At 38.4% G+C, this 15,792-nt stretch overlaps 1 protein-coding gene across 3 annotated transcripts in view; it reads right to left on the reverse strand.

Moving 5' to 3' along the window:
- Positions 1–15,132, reverse strand: part of Septin2 (septin 2) — a 51,513-nt gene extending 36,381 nt beyond the window's left edge. For 2 of the 3 annotated variants that reach the window (XM_067142537.2, XM_067142536.2), the window contains exons 1-2: positions 15,069–15,132; positions 14,512–14,629 (exon numbers count right to left, since the gene is read on the reverse strand). In XM_067142537.2, the coding sequence (XP_066998638.1) occupies positions 14,512–14,629; positions 15,069–15,098 (148 nt within the window). In that variant the 5' untranslated portion in view covers positions 15,099–15,132. Of the gene's footprint in view, positions 1–14,511; positions 14,630–14,859; positions 14,953–15,068 lie in introns of those variants that run through there. The other variant, XM_067142538.2, reaches the window with a different exon arrangement.
- Between the last annotated feature and the right edge of the window lie 660 nt (positions 15,133–15,792).

A 15,792-nucleotide genomic window follows, 5' to 3' on the forward strand; every position in this document is an offset into this window, starting at 1 on the left:
CCATTTTAGAAAGAAGTGTGTGTTTACAATCGAGCTTCACAATCTTCTCACGACGTAGCGCCAGCATCATCGTGATGTCAGCTTCGCTAATTGGTTCGTTTCGTAAAATTAATTTTACGGAATAGAAGTCATATTTTATGAAAAGTTTTATCAAAGGTTTTACAAAACTTGAATTTGACCGTGAGCAACAGAGATTTTATAAAATTAAATTACTGTACAATAAATTTGACAGAAAAGTTTACCGTGGGCAACAGGCATTAACAAAAACACTAAAAGAAATGGTTGCTGCTTTTAGTCCTTCCCTGTCACTCAACACGCTTCTTTCTAGATAATTTTTTGCCTTTTTCCTTCAAGTCCGCAATAGTCATTGCTCTATATTATTTCCCAGCGCTTTCAAAACATCAGCAGAATGTGGTAATTTCATTTTCATGCATTTAAAATCAGTTTCGTTTCAATTATCATAAATTTAGAAATACTCCATGTAAGTCTCACGTAAAACAATTGAGAAGCGGAAAGCACATACTGTGTATTACCATTTCGGTACCTACCGGACAAGTCTTCCGTGATACATCCCTATTTTCCACAATCTCCTGTTTTTAGCTAACATTGTGATTTCCTCAACTTCTATACCACTTACCTTGAAGTTATTAAACATTAAGTCCATGGTGCTGGTAGCAATTGTTTTGAGAGGAAGTACAACTGGGCAACCATTCTTGATTAACAATAACCAGGGAGGACAATGGAAAAGATATGACCCTACATGAAATTTAAGTATTGGGGAAAGAAAGAGAAGGGAATGAAAATGAAAGATCCTAGGCCCCAACAAACCAAACAACATTGAGTTTGCAAGACAACAAGAGTTGACCAAGAGAAGTCTGGCAGGAAAGATGAAGTGAGGAGCCTAATGAGTAAGTGGAAGCAATATCACACTAGCAAAATGAGATCTCCTGGGATTTCCCTTCCACTGTATCTTACATCAAGCATGCCTCGGCCACAGCGGGATATCAAGTTTATCGATCTTGAAAGTCTCCATCGGCTTTTCTCACCTTCCATTATAGGCCCCATAAGTCTTTCATGTATTTGCTTTCCTTGAGCCTACCACTGCACCAAAGTAGGTTCATATCTATTACATCACCCAGTCTATCATTTCCAGCTTAAGTCTTTCTCAGTCCCTTACAAATTTCCTTCTGTCATCCCCTTCCAACAAAATACTGTTTACTTCACCTGACTATAATCAATCAACTACAAATTAAAGGACGAGCAAGTCTTCCATTTTCCCCGAAGATCGTCAAAATCTTTGGTTAAGGTAAGTACTTGTAGAAAAAGTTTCAATGAAATTACTTGCAGTCCATGTACAAATGAAAGAGAAAAGGAATAAGCTTTACAGAAGCGCTTTCTTTTTTACCAAGATACTAAAAAACATACGGATGGGATAATGATCAGTGGAGTCTTTTGGCTAGCTGTACACAGACTCAATCATGTCACACTATGTTCTCTGCAGTCCTATGTTGAACTTTTAGATCATGAGATCAAATAAGGCTGTGAGATGATGGATCTCAAATCCGTCACGACAAAAAAAAAAAAAAAAAAGGATATTCATCTTCCTTTTCCTCCATCACCCTTATACAGGGAGATTCAGGGTTAGGCTGTGGATCAACGACCAATATCCACATCTCGCACATCCCTGGAGAGACAAGAGAGATGTGCATTGCTTCTCGGGTGCTCCTTAGATCTTTGTTCTGAACCAATTTGACAACTTTGATATGCTATTATTATGGTGGGAGTGCAATACCCAAAGGCATTTTATACTAAACTGCCAGATTTCAAGGTCACCCCTAACATGGAGAACAAGACTTTTGCAGCTGCTCCTAACCTAGAGACACTGCCTATTTGATTTCAGAGACATTTCCTCCACTGGGGAACAGCACCCAACTAAAGGAGCTCCTCCATCCAAAGCCGTTCGCCCCTTCAGAGAGTCTGGTTATTTACAGCTGCCCAACACTGCATTGATATGCTGACTGTACGGTCCACTCCATACTGTAGTAGACAACCCTGGCCAGACTTTGGATATTCATATGCAACAGAATTAGGACAAAGGATCTGTCAGCAGCTCTATTACAGTGAGATTACAAAGTGATTCAGTCACAAGGATTTCCTAAAACACCTGCACAAAAGTCAGTGTCTTAAGATCTATCTGTCCACACTGAGAAAATTCGAGAAAACTGCATCTGTGCAAAGTGTAGAAAATTTAGACAGTTACAATCATTTGTATGCCAAATGGGACTGCATGCTATATAAGAATTCTTGTAAGGAAACAGTTAAGCATTTTTATTATAATGCTCCTGGAAAATGAAATCATTCGACAGCATGTACTACAAATCATCTGTTTATTTGGAAATAACCTTACTTATGAGCGTAAAACTTATATGTCATTAGAAAATGTTTCAATAAACTCGGAAAATCCTATGAGCAATCATGCTAAATCAGTGTGTGAAAGGATAGTTTGGGATGTTATTAGCTACTATATGAATGTTAAGTCTTTATTGGTAACAGCTAGAAAAAGGAATGAGGAACCAGTCACCATTTAATTTCTCAGATATCAGATTACAAACACCAGTATTTTACTTATTTATCGTATGGCTTATTAATGCCAAGAGTATCCGAGGACATGTTCGGCTCGCCTGGTGCAGGTCTTTCTATTTGACTCCCATAGGCGACCTGCAAATCTGGTTGTGGGATGTTGATGATGACGTAGGGAGAGGGTGAAATTTGATGTTGGCATGTAGCTTACTCCTGTCGCATAACACTAAGAGGCCTACTCAAGATGTATGCTCCCATCCAATGGATGAATCACCATCAACAGTGTCATATACCCTCACTCCATATAAGAACTGTGAAGAAGTTTTGGAATTTAATCCAGGGTTTTGGCACACAAAATTCTGCCAACATTCTGATGGCCACCAGGCGGGCTAACACACCAGTGAAGACTTCCTTCAGAAGTACGCTTTGCCACTGTGTTGCATGTACTGTCTTTGTCTCTATTTAACAGTGACAGGCATTAATTAAATATTACGTGCATGACTGCATGATACTTCAAAAAGGCTTTCAACTTTTAGATCATAAAGTATATACAAGTTCAGGGTTGGTTAAAATCTTTGCCTAGAAGTCGGTATAGGAAAAGAAGATGCAAAAAATAAAATCTAATAATGGCGTACGGCCTCCAGAGAGGCCAAGTGAAGGTCTTCTGAGTAGACTCCCTATATGTGACCAGAGCGTCTGTGAGGATGGTGCCCTAGCTTTAAATTTACAAAATAAATTATATAATTTTGCATGCAGTGCACTGAAGTATTTAAAGAGAAATGTTATTAATGGAAAACAATTGTTCCTAGCAGTTCTAGCAGAACTTACTGTCACTGATCAACTTCAATTTTGTGACGGTCAATGTTAACTGAATTAAACATGAACGTTTAGGCTATAAAGCAAAGTATCAGTATCATGATTATTTTGTGTGATTTAATAAAATGGAAATAATCCTGTAAAGTACTTTAAAAGCAATGACTTATGAAGAAAGTATGTTAGCATAGGAGTGAGCCCACAGAGATCTCATCTTTACATCAGTCCAGCATTCAGACAAAAGTGTGACTTCAACAGAAATGTTAATGAAACTGCATCATGATATGTAGGACTAGATGTACACGTGTCCTTTGGGTAGATTATAGTTTTGTTTTCCGTGCATTCTTTTCGGCGGTGAAGACACAAGGACTAAAACTGGCTTTAGAGACATGAAACATTTGTCTGAAAGAAAACTGTGAAGCATAATTATTTACCTCAAGATCATTAAGAAATGGGAAATCTGTTCCAGCTAAAAATACGAGGATAGAATCAGTCTGCAAGAAATGAAGTGATAAAATTTTGGTTAAGCATGATTTTTCATATTTCAAGAAACTTTTTCAGATGCTGAAGCTGGGAGCGGAAAGGAGTACACCAGATCTCCATAGGTCAATCTACGGCTGAGCTTTAACTATTTTGGGTAAACACCGAATGTGTCACCAGAGATCTTTTACATCACATGGCACAGAGTGTAGAATGGATTCCTTGCTGGTCTATTTGTACCTAGTCTTACCCTAAAACATAAAGTTTTGACAGAGGCCCCCTGTTTGATGGTTGAGGTCATCTGTTTCTCCTAGTGGGCAAGCATGCATGTCATTAGTTCCACTGAAGAGAGTGACTGTACTTAGCTTTCACAATATATTGGGTCAATAATTATGACTGTATAACATAGAGAAGTCACCAAGTAATATTTTCAAGACCCTCCTGAAGCTTCAAATCTATAGGAGGATTGTTTATCTCACTATCCAGTGATCTGTAGATACTGGTAGTAAGAAAGACTGACCAGCCCACAACAGCACAGTTGTTTACTAAAAAGGTAGTGGCAGCGCCAATGTGTACGCAACAGAAATATCTTGCTAAAATAACCAGCTTTTGCTGGTTGTGTATGTGTATTATTCTTTTTATTATTACCGAGTTCATTTGGGCCGCCTGTGGACCACAGTGCTTGTGCTTTATTATTTGTTATTGCCGTTACTTGCTGCTTGTGGTGTTTTTGGTGGCTCCTTTCTTGTTGGTACTGGTACCTTGAGCTTTTCTGTTGGACTAGTAATCCTTCATTTTCTTGCTGAACTATCTTGCATTCCTTGGACCATTTCTTGGTCCCATTGTGATTAGCTTCTCTATGAGATGTTGGGATGTTTCTGGTTTCAATAGTTGAATGGTAATTACTTCTGTTAGTTACTGTGGCTACAATAATAATTAGAATTAGTCACATTATAACATTGTGCGATGGTTTCTCTCGCAAGAATGAAAATCCCTCGATCTAGAGTTTTGTATACTGTATACCTGTACGGTACATCAATGTTTGTATAATGCGTAAATACTTTAATTATTGTAAGGCACTTGGTGCATCCCGTGCCCCGTTACTAGCCATATCTCCTGTGGAGAAGTGTATGTATAATACCAATAATAATAATAATAATAATAATAATAATAATAATAATTCACACCCGTAGAGACCATGCTCACCCGTGCCGGCACATCCCGGACTTATACTAGATATTGTGACATTTTGCACAATAATAGTGACAAACCAAGTTCACTGCAACTACAGTTGACTGGGTATTTCTTCTCCTTAAAGATTAGCGAGTACCATATACAGGGGTAGAAGAAAATAGAAATAATTCAGTAGCCAGCCCCTTTTTATCAGGAGCCAGCACATTTTTTGCAAATATACATTATGAACACCACAGGTTAGACTAGGATCAAGCTACGTATTATTTTTGAAATGTGGCCTTAAGGAGTATAGTCTCAGTTCATATAAGAATGGAAATTTATATTTTAAGAGATACTAACCCAAATAATCACCAGTCACCTTCAAGGTCAGCGTCTTTTAAAATTACACTACATGTGCCTGTTTGATTTCCCACCAGTAACATTCAACTTGCTTTACAATGCAAACAAACCTTCGAAATCAGTATAGGGTTCTTTTTTTTTCTTCAGTATGATAAGATGCCATGAACAATGCATTGATATGCTGTAACATATTAGCATTCATTTTCTTGACGCACCTCGCTTAAAGTACACATTCGGGATTTTTCATGAAACTTTCAGCCTCCTACCGGCCCCGCGGTGTAGTGGTAGCGTGCCTGCCTCTTACCCGGAAGCCCCGGATTCGATTCCCGGCCAGGTTACGGATGTTGACGTGGATCTGAGGGCTGGTTCGAGGTCCACTCAGCCTGCATGATTACAATTGAGGAGCTATCTGACGGTGAGATGGCGGCCCCCGCCAAGAAAGCCAAGGATAACGGCCGAGAGGATTCACCTCATAATCTGCAGGCCTCCGGGCTGAGCAGCGATCGCTTGGTAGGCCAAGGCCCTTTGGGGCTGTTACACCATTTTTTCAGCCTCCTGACACTTCGAGTGAGGATAGGATATTTCGTATGTTTTAAACGTTTCCAGTTTAAATGGTCCTGAAAATTCGGATACACCTTTAGAATGTTTATCGGCAATACTACGAAAGTTACTGCATAATTTACACTTTGCAATTCCTTCTTCATAGCACAGCCACGGTATTCATTCAAGCTACGATTCTCTGCATTGTGTATCATTCTCATACTTCTCTGAATCAGTAACCTTCAGCTTGCGCAACAATGTAACCAAACCTTCAAAATCAGTGTAGGGTCTGTTATTTTTTGCAATATGATAAGTTGCCATGTACAATGCATTCATATGCTGTGACATTAGCCTTCATTTTCTTTACGTACTTCGCTGAATGTGCTGAAATTTCCGTTTGCCTGAAAATTTCACGCTGATTTCACGCTGGTCATTGTCGTCCTGAACTCTACAGTCGGCACTTCCATCAAGTATTTTCTCACATTCACTCCCTTCTGTATCACTTTGTGTTACATTTACGGGCCCTACTTACGAAGAAATCTGAAAGAGTACACTGTTTGTTACTCGTATCAGTCAATTCGTGCGGTGTTGTTCGTTTCATTTTGGCGGTTTTCTCAAGTATAGCACAGAAATGTAAAATGGTTTCCGAGTTCGCGGGCTTCGATGTCTGATGCTACGCTGCCAATTTTCCATAAACGCACAGGAATAAAAACAACCGTATTTATAAAGTGCAAACTGTTCAATACCAAAATGCTGTAATTAAATTAAAAGTATAAATAGTGTTCGGTGAAAATGCAAGAATTGATAAACACGTCATTCCGTATGTTCTAAATGCAAAGAATTAATTCCACGGGAATTTATCAGCACTGCTTTGGCGGCAATGGTTGAGGAACGGTTAGTCACGGGAAGGATGATGGTAATGTAGTGTTCTCTGCATTTCTCCACAACTCTGGTCTGATCTTTGTACTCGGCTACCGATAGCTGATCATCTGCAATAGAACTCGTGTTACGATATGTCCACATGAAAGGATACTTGTTTGGCGGTTACAACGATATCTCCCATGACCGCTAGGCAGCTCCCGCGCAGAACTGAAACGTCCATTTCCAAGGTACGAAGAGCAATTACAGAATTCAAGACTCTGCCAAAAGCACAGAAAATGTTTATTGCACATATTAGAATAAATGCGAGCTACAGAAAAAAAAAACGTGAAACACCACACGACTCGTTACTTTGTAAAGTAATGGAAAAGTACATCTAAGGGAACTCCGGATTTCAAAAAATAATTTTCAAAACCGAATTTGAAAATTCAGGCGCCAGGTAAAAGTTTTCAGGCGCCATGGCGACTGGGCGCCCGGTATTTTTCGACCCCTGACCATATATTAATATCGTGTTTTGCCAATTACTGTACACTATACATCTATGGTGTTGGCTCACCAGTTCCTGGCATATCTACCGGACAAAACCTTTATAAACTAATAAACGATTCAGTTTTATGTTTATTATATTCAATCATTGTCATCAACAGTGGTTTCAATGAAAATAGTCTGTCAATTAGAAATGTTGTTGCACCTAACTGAACCTAACTTAACCCTGTGACTATCGGTTGTTTTCGGAGGATCACAACCTAACCCATCGCTATCAGTGATTTTCGGTGGATCACAACCTAACCTATCGCTATCAGTGGTTTTCGGTAGATGAAATTGGTCTTGTTGCACACCAATACTGTCCTAGAGGTTGCTAGAGGCCTGCTGGCCACTTCATGGCCCTAACCTGGGGGCTTACGCCCTCAGACCCCCTTTGCTTGCTTCCAGCTCAATGGTTTTGTCACCAGCCAGACATTTCTCATATTCTGTCATGTTTTTGTCACTGGTCATGGTCTTGTTACATTATGTTAGCCATGCTGTAAGCATCCCTTTTACAAACCAGTTATTCAAGTTTCACCCAACTCAGTCACCCCTTGATTAGCTATGCTTGATCTATGTATATGTATTTGTACATTGTGTCAAACAGCCAAAAGATACCAGGTCACCACTCTCCAGTCAAATTATCCACCATTACTGTAAACCTCAACCTTCCAATGCCATCACCCATGACATCATACAGACTTACAGCCGAAGATCCTGTACTCACCCATGCCAGCAGATCCTGGACTTACACAATAATAATAATAATAATAATAATAATAATAATAATAATAATAATAATAATAATAATAACAACAATAATAATAACAATAATAATAATCCATTATATGGACTTCTCCTACTGTGTACAGGCATTTTGATTTGATGCCAATGAGGCAGTCTGGATGTAAATTTTGACGAGTTGGTTTAGTCTACCAGAAGGCAGAGTAAACTGGATTAGAGAAGAGTTTTAATTTTGTCAGAGAAACACAAAATGTGTCACCAGAGGTCTCTTACGTGCAAACATCGTATAGCAAATATTATTGAAAGGACTCTTTCTTGTCCTTCAAAATCCGACCACCTCTGCCAAGTTTAAACCCACAATCTTGGGATCATGATGCCTACACTCCACCACTGATTAATACTTGCCCCGGGACTGAAAACTTACGGTTCATAAGAAGCTCCTTTGAAGGAAAAAGGACTCTCTTCAGTCACGATGTGGGGGGGAGTCATAGCACCAGAAAGATTCATTTCTGACACAAAGATATAAAACTATTAGCGAGATTACACCACAAGACAGAAATTAAGCATCTTATAAATTCATCACATTACAGCTCTGAGTTTTGAAACTTGCAATTCGAAACTGCCTCTCTTTTTTTTTTTTTACAATTTGAGGTTGCACCGACAAAGGTAGGTCTTATAGCGATGATGGGATAGGAAAGGCCTAGGAATGGGAAGGTGTGAAAATGAGAAACCACGGAAAATCATCTTCAGGGCTGCCGACAGTGGGGCTCGAACCCACTATTTACTGGATGCAAGCTCACAGCTACGCGCCCCTAACCGCATTGCCACTTGTCCAGTAAACTACTTTCTTCAAGTTGGATTTCAAAACAGTTAAAGCCCTGATAATGCAAACAATTATGATGATGAATGGAGGAAAATAGATCAAAGAACATTCAAAGATTATGTTAATGCTGATGAAAATGTACGTTTAACTACAAAAGAAATTACTATCTCTGATACAGTTCAAGTCATTCAACAGGATCAGGTTGATGGAGATTATGCTGATGACAGCCCCTTGCATTCTTGTGGATGTTAAGGAAACTGTCGATGTACCAGGAAAGTTAAATGCTTTATAATGCATCACAATGTCTGAGATGACTGCTATCGCTATTTGAAAGCAAAATTTATGCCGTGATGAAGAATAATAAAGAATACGCTAAGACGAAAACAAGGCTTATAACACAAAATTATCTTTGCTCCTGGCAAACATACAAATGAAACCTTATCATACAAAAATGCCCTTGTATTCATCCTATAACTCTTTACTGCAAGGTGGGTTAACTTAAATTCAGAGCAGTCCATGGTAGTTGGCAGTTTAAGTTTGATTTCTGCAGCTTTTTGATGACATGTCTGAAGAATTTAAGACTTCAAAGAATTGGAACTATAACTGCTGATTTTTCTTAAAGATTAAACCTGCCTGATGACACAAAATTACTGTATTTTTGACTGAAATTTCTCATACACTGGTACCTAGTGTATTTTACTGAAGACTTCCCACTGATGCCAAATAGGCTACATGTCATTACAGTGTTGCACAAGTCTTTTGATTAGAAGTCAATGAACTTAAGGGAATGAACAGCACTTAAGGTTAAAAGATTGACCATAGGTATAATTTTATAAAATGCTGTATGCCTCAACACCAGTACTTGTTGCACGCAGCATGTTATTGGTATGGCTCAATCTTGCACTCTGTTACAGAGAATAGTCAAATCGACTATATTCAACACACTCCCTTATGTAAAACTCTTTCCTGAAGTATTCGGTCAGCCATTAACTGAATTAATTCTTGACAGAGGGACATGATAGCTGAATGACTTCATCACTGGCTTCTCACTAACGTGACCGTGGTTCGAATCACAATCAATGCATGTGAAATTTTGTAATGAATAACTGTGGTTCGGAGTCCATGCAAAATTGGAAATCTCGTGGCAGCGATCATGATATTGATAGTCTACAAGCTAGACTGTTTAATTCTTGAAATATTATTTTAGGTGTGTTGCCTACTACAGGGTTGATAAGGTGAAAGTTCTTTATTTTAAGTAGCCCACCCAGGTGTTAATATAAGGAAAGATCTTCATTGGTGTAATCATATAAATGAGACTGTAAATAAAGGGTACTGATCTCTGCATATGGTTATGAGGGTACTTAGGGGTTGTAGTAAGGATGTAAAGGAGAGGGCATACAAGTCTCTTGTAAGACCCCAAATAGAGTATGGTTCCAGTGTATGGGACCCTCACCATGATTACTTGATTCAAGAACTGGAAAATATTCAAAGAAAAGCAGCTTGACTTGTTCTGGGTGATTTCCAACAAAAGAGCAGCATTACAAAAATGTTGCAAAGTTTGGACTGAGAAGACTTGGGAGAAAGGAGACAAGCTGCTCGACTAAGTGGTATGTTCTGAGCTGTCATTGAAGAGATGGCGTGGAATGACGTTAGTATTACATGTTACAGATCTCATGTTTATAATCTCGTATTATAATTTGACTTTATGACATTAATAGACGAATAAGTTTGAGTGGTGTCTTTAAAAGTAGGAAAGTTGGAATTCAAGAAGACAAATTGGGGCAAATATTTATTTATAGGAAGGCGAGTTAAGGATTGGAATAATTTACCAAGGGAGATGTTCAATAAATTTCCAATTTCTTTGCTATCATTTAAGAAAAGGCTACAAAAACAACAGAGAATCTACCAACTGGGGGACTGCCCTAAATGCAGATCAGTAGAGGTTGATCATTTTATTCAACCCCGCCTGTAGCTGCACCAAGGTCTCGGGCAAACATTGCACACCCAAAGATAGTCAAGTCCCTTTGGCGGGCCATCTATCCAACTTCTTGTATTCTGTTACCCAATCATTCTGAACTTATCACTGTTCGTTAGAGGGCAACCAGACTATCCGAGTCTGTGATACTGTATATAGACAAGAAAGATGTTCCACCTATCAATACTTTATTTATTATGAACAGATTTACATCAGTATCGGTTTTGGCCACCTATAGCCATCATCAGCTGATATGTTACTTTGTTAGACCTTAGTGTATGTCACAAAGATGTTATTGATTAGAGCATCCGGATGTCTAATGGGGTCAAAGATAAAATGTGTTGTCATAATGTTTTGTCTATATGGGGTAGAAATAGTATCTATGACCAATGTGGCAGTGAAAGGCTACAGTAAACTAAAAATTATTGCGTATACATTAAGCACATTGAACACATTAAAATACACGAAACATAGTATAAAACACTTGATAAGTTTAAACACACTAAAATATAAGGCACATGTATGTTAAAACCCTTGTTAAAATTTTAGAGTTCATGCTCTCTAGAGTTCCTTCTTCAAGCTTCCTTGTAGTTCTAGCACCTCTGTGTCTATGTTGATTTGGTTGCATAAAATGATCCTTGGTTGTTGTCGAGGTCGTGCGGCGTTGTGTTTAAGAGCTTTTTGCGTATCACTGCGAGTACGTCTGGGACTTGTGTTAGACGAATGTAGACAAGGAGGAGGTAGCTACCAACAACTCATTTTAATCGAATTTAAAACTCAAGACTTTACAGTCTGCCCTAAAACTCACCAAAAACATATCAACAGTTGAACCACAACAGTACTTGACAATCTTATGACAAGGGTTCTCGCCACGAACACACACGACATATACTAGCCAATTAGAACATTTCCAGGGATTTGAGCTTCCGGTCTGCGGTGGAAACTGTTTCGACCAGTCAGAGAAGCCACGTCTTGAAACACAGGGCATATATGAAATTCCATGTGGTTGTGGCTGTTCATATGTTGGCATGACAAAAAGGCTTGTTAGCACCATGGTGAAAGAGCACATCAGATCAGTAAAGAATGTCGCTCTTTCATCCTCCACGGAGAACACAATAAGCCAGTCTGCCATAGCAGAACATTTCTACGGTACAGACCATGAAATCCTCTTAGACCAGGCGAAGGTCATCGCGCCTGTAAAAGACTTCTATGCTCGTCTTGTGAGGGAAGCCATAGAGATAGAGCTGCGCCCAAATAACATCAACAGGGAAGACTGCTTCAGTTATCAAATACATGGAGACCTGTACTACAGAAATACATGCATAACACCACCATGGCACAGCGGGACGCACTCAAACTGTCGACAGAGGGCGGTGCATCAGTAACTTCCCTCCCAACCACCACAGCACAGCGCCACGATCCTTGAGTCCAGTTAGTGAGGTAGGCCGTGGATAGTACGGGCATGACTTCCATGTTCCTTCAGATAATTTCTTTGTTCACTGTCGGAGGCAAAACTTCACATGCCCTGATGAAGGCCAATGCAATTTGGCTGAAAGCTTGGCTTTATTATTAATAAATATATATATAGTGGCTTTAATCCAGTTCCTTTATTTCTTTATGTTAATACAATGAGCCACGAAAACTTACGTTCCTTAATGATCTGTGATACTGTGTCGCTCAACAGCAAACCTGCGGTGCTGTGCAACTGTGCACGTTTAAGGGAAGAAGAATTACCATGAGTTCATGAAAAAGATGCTAAATAACATTAAGTTAGCCTTGTCCATTCATTTGCTTTATGATGATGCATGAGAACGTGTGCATAATGCTGCAACTGCAAGCAGGCCCAAATAAAATTAGGATCCTGTATATTTGTAATTAAAGACTTTACGAGTTCTAGGATACAGAAACATTTTCATTTATCCAAAAGTCTATATAGATCTTGCTGCAAAATTATTTGACCTCTGGAAGAATTCATCGAACATCCTGCCAGTATATCGTTTCATTTTCCAGTCTTGTTCACATGTCCTCTAAGATTCTACACCCTAAAGTAAATGGTAGTGATGATCGAAATGTTCCACACTATTATATTAAACAATAACAACAGAATATGTAAGAGGCATAAATAAATGATCCTTAGTGTCTGAATGGTCAGCTTACTGATCTTCTGTTCACAGGACCTCACAGGTTATATTCTCAGCTCACAGATTTTGAATCAATACCCTATGGTTAATTGCTATAACTCAGGGGTAGGGCATTTGTGATCACCGTAACACACATCTTCATCTACATACAACACCATATACTACCAACTAACACAGAAACACGCAATGGTGAATACATCCTTCCACATAGGGTTAGCGTCACGAAGGACATCCACATTATATGGCTTTATCTACATTTGTGGCGACCTCAGACAACTGGGAAAAGGCCGGTAAAGAAGTAGTAGTAGTACGTATGTCCACTCACATGATTATCAAAACAACCCAGAAATTCCTGAACATTTTTGTTATCACCACCGGCCTGCAGTTGCCCATCTGCCTCTCCTCACATCTCCATGAATCTGGCCACACTATGACCAACAAACTTCAACAGTTCCATAACATTCCAGAATCTACCACAAAATGTCTGGGAAGTATGGGAAAAGAAGAAAGCTAGACAATCAGGAAAATCCCATTGCAATACAGTTAATATAGCTCACTACTACTATCATAGGAAAAATCAGTGAAATTTTACGTTACAATTGATCATTTTTACACAATAGGCAGAGCAGACTGAACTGATAAAAACAAAAACAAAGAAACTACAGCAAAATGCCAATATTCAAACTTAAAATCCAATGAAAGTATTAATTAAACCACCTATTCAATAATACTTACTAGCCTCTTATGTCAAGTGAATGGTAATAAATTATTATGCACGTCTAAATGTATTTTAATCCCATATGCCTTCTTTTGCTTGGCATATGTATATGACCAAGAGGTCAACAGTTTGAGATTCCTCACGAACTGACCATTGTATTTGTATGACAATGTCACGCAGCGTTCATCAAGACAGTGATTGGCACCATCCATCCAAGAGTTTCACCCACAATACTTTGGAATTAAGAGAAATAAATACCTGCATCATTTCGTTCATCAAATCTACATTCTACATTTCTTTAATATAGAACTGAAGCCTGCCAATGATGTAGTCCAGAGCATTTTATTATACTCAACTATAGGTCTATGTAGGTGCACCATGCCACGACGTTGTATTTGAATTTTGCCACTAAAATCCACATTGAGTTGTGTTCTCCCCACAGCAGTACTCCTCGAGTAAAATGCTAGTAAAGGGTACATTAGTTCAAACTTTGAGATATCAGCCTAAAAAAAACTCAAACTCAAATACTGATAATTATCAATATATGTTATTACAATCATATAAATATTGCCATGTGATAAGATTCTATACCCTCAAGCACATGGTGGTCGTGATCGAAATGTTCCACACTAGTATGTTATGCAATAACAACAGAGTATGAGCCATAAGAGCCATTAAGAAATTATCATAGATTTTTCAACTGACTGATACCCCACTTATTTTTGATGAAATCATACAAATTGAAGAGTTAACTACTCACCAATGCACAGGATATTGAAAACGAATCCATTTTGAACCGATTTATTAACTAGCTGGTCAGGTAAGCTGTCAAAACCAACATGGCCTGATAATTTTAAGTTACGGATGCTTGATTCCACCTGTAAGAGTAACAAATAAAATGATACTATTATAGTATGAGGACAATAATGAAATACCTCTTAACTAAAAATAATTACACATGCAATATTTGTCAATATATCGCTATCCTGTATCACCTGCTGCTCAACGGCCATGACTAAGGTTATAACCTAGAATGACCACAACCTGTATTTGCAGTAGAAATGTTGTATTCACACAAAATACTAAGGTTCACAGTAATTTTATTTACCACCAATTCTATTCATATTATTATTTCGTTACCACCAACGCCCATTTCTCTTTACCAGTAAAGGTTATACGTTAACCTTTTCAGGTATTGAGCTTTGGGGCCGGGCAGGACATAAAGAATATATCTGCTCTTTAAATATACGCTTGTTGAAGTTCTAAACGCTTTTAATTTCCTTTTAGGAACAAATATATGATAAATATTTGACTTACACGAGTCCTCTCAACGTCAACAGCAGCCATGACAAATCTCTTGATAGGTATCTGGATCGCTGTCCTTTAGTGAACATAAACGGATCGAACGAACGAGAAGGAGTAAATTTCCGAGTAGTCAAAATCCTTACTCATTTCATACAAACTACATTTTAAATTTTGATTTAAAAGAAACAATAATACACAATTCTACTAATTTAATAAAAATTATAAATTTAATTCTCAGTAAAATCCGCGTTGTTAGGTTGAGCAGCATTTTAGACAACCATCACCAAAGATCCCCTCGAATAGAGGGCAATATTTTGTAAACATTATTTTCCAGTGGCATCACCTACACGCAGCCAAATTAGGCTGTAAAACTATTTTCTTGCCACTTTTGATGATAACCATTTTGCACAAGTAAACTTAATTATTCTATTTACGTTGTCATGTTCTTTTAATGTTTTACTCCAGCAAGTACCCACAATTAGCTAATAAAATCTATGATTTGGAAATCTTGGAGGCGACACGATCGTCTCTCCTCGTGAGGGAATCGTGTCTTGGGCGCACTCCACTATCATTGAAAAATACGCTATTAATGAAAAGAGTTTTTACTTTGAAACATCCATAGTTCGGATGTTCGCCGTTAGAGAGTAGGTACGGCATTACCAACATTACAGATCATTCCGTAATGTTGAAATTTGTGGAGCCACCGCTTGCAGTTTGTTAAATGTAGTTTAAGATT

The sequence above is a fragment of the Anabrus simplex genome, chromosome 3 (genome assembly GCF_040414725.1).
Source record: "Anabrus simplex isolate iqAnaSimp1 chromosome 3, ASM4041472v1, whole genome shotgun sequence".
In the NCBI taxonomy this organism is placed as follows: domain Eukaryota; kingdom Metazoa; phylum Arthropoda; class Insecta; order Orthoptera; family Tettigoniidae; genus Anabrus; species Anabrus simplex.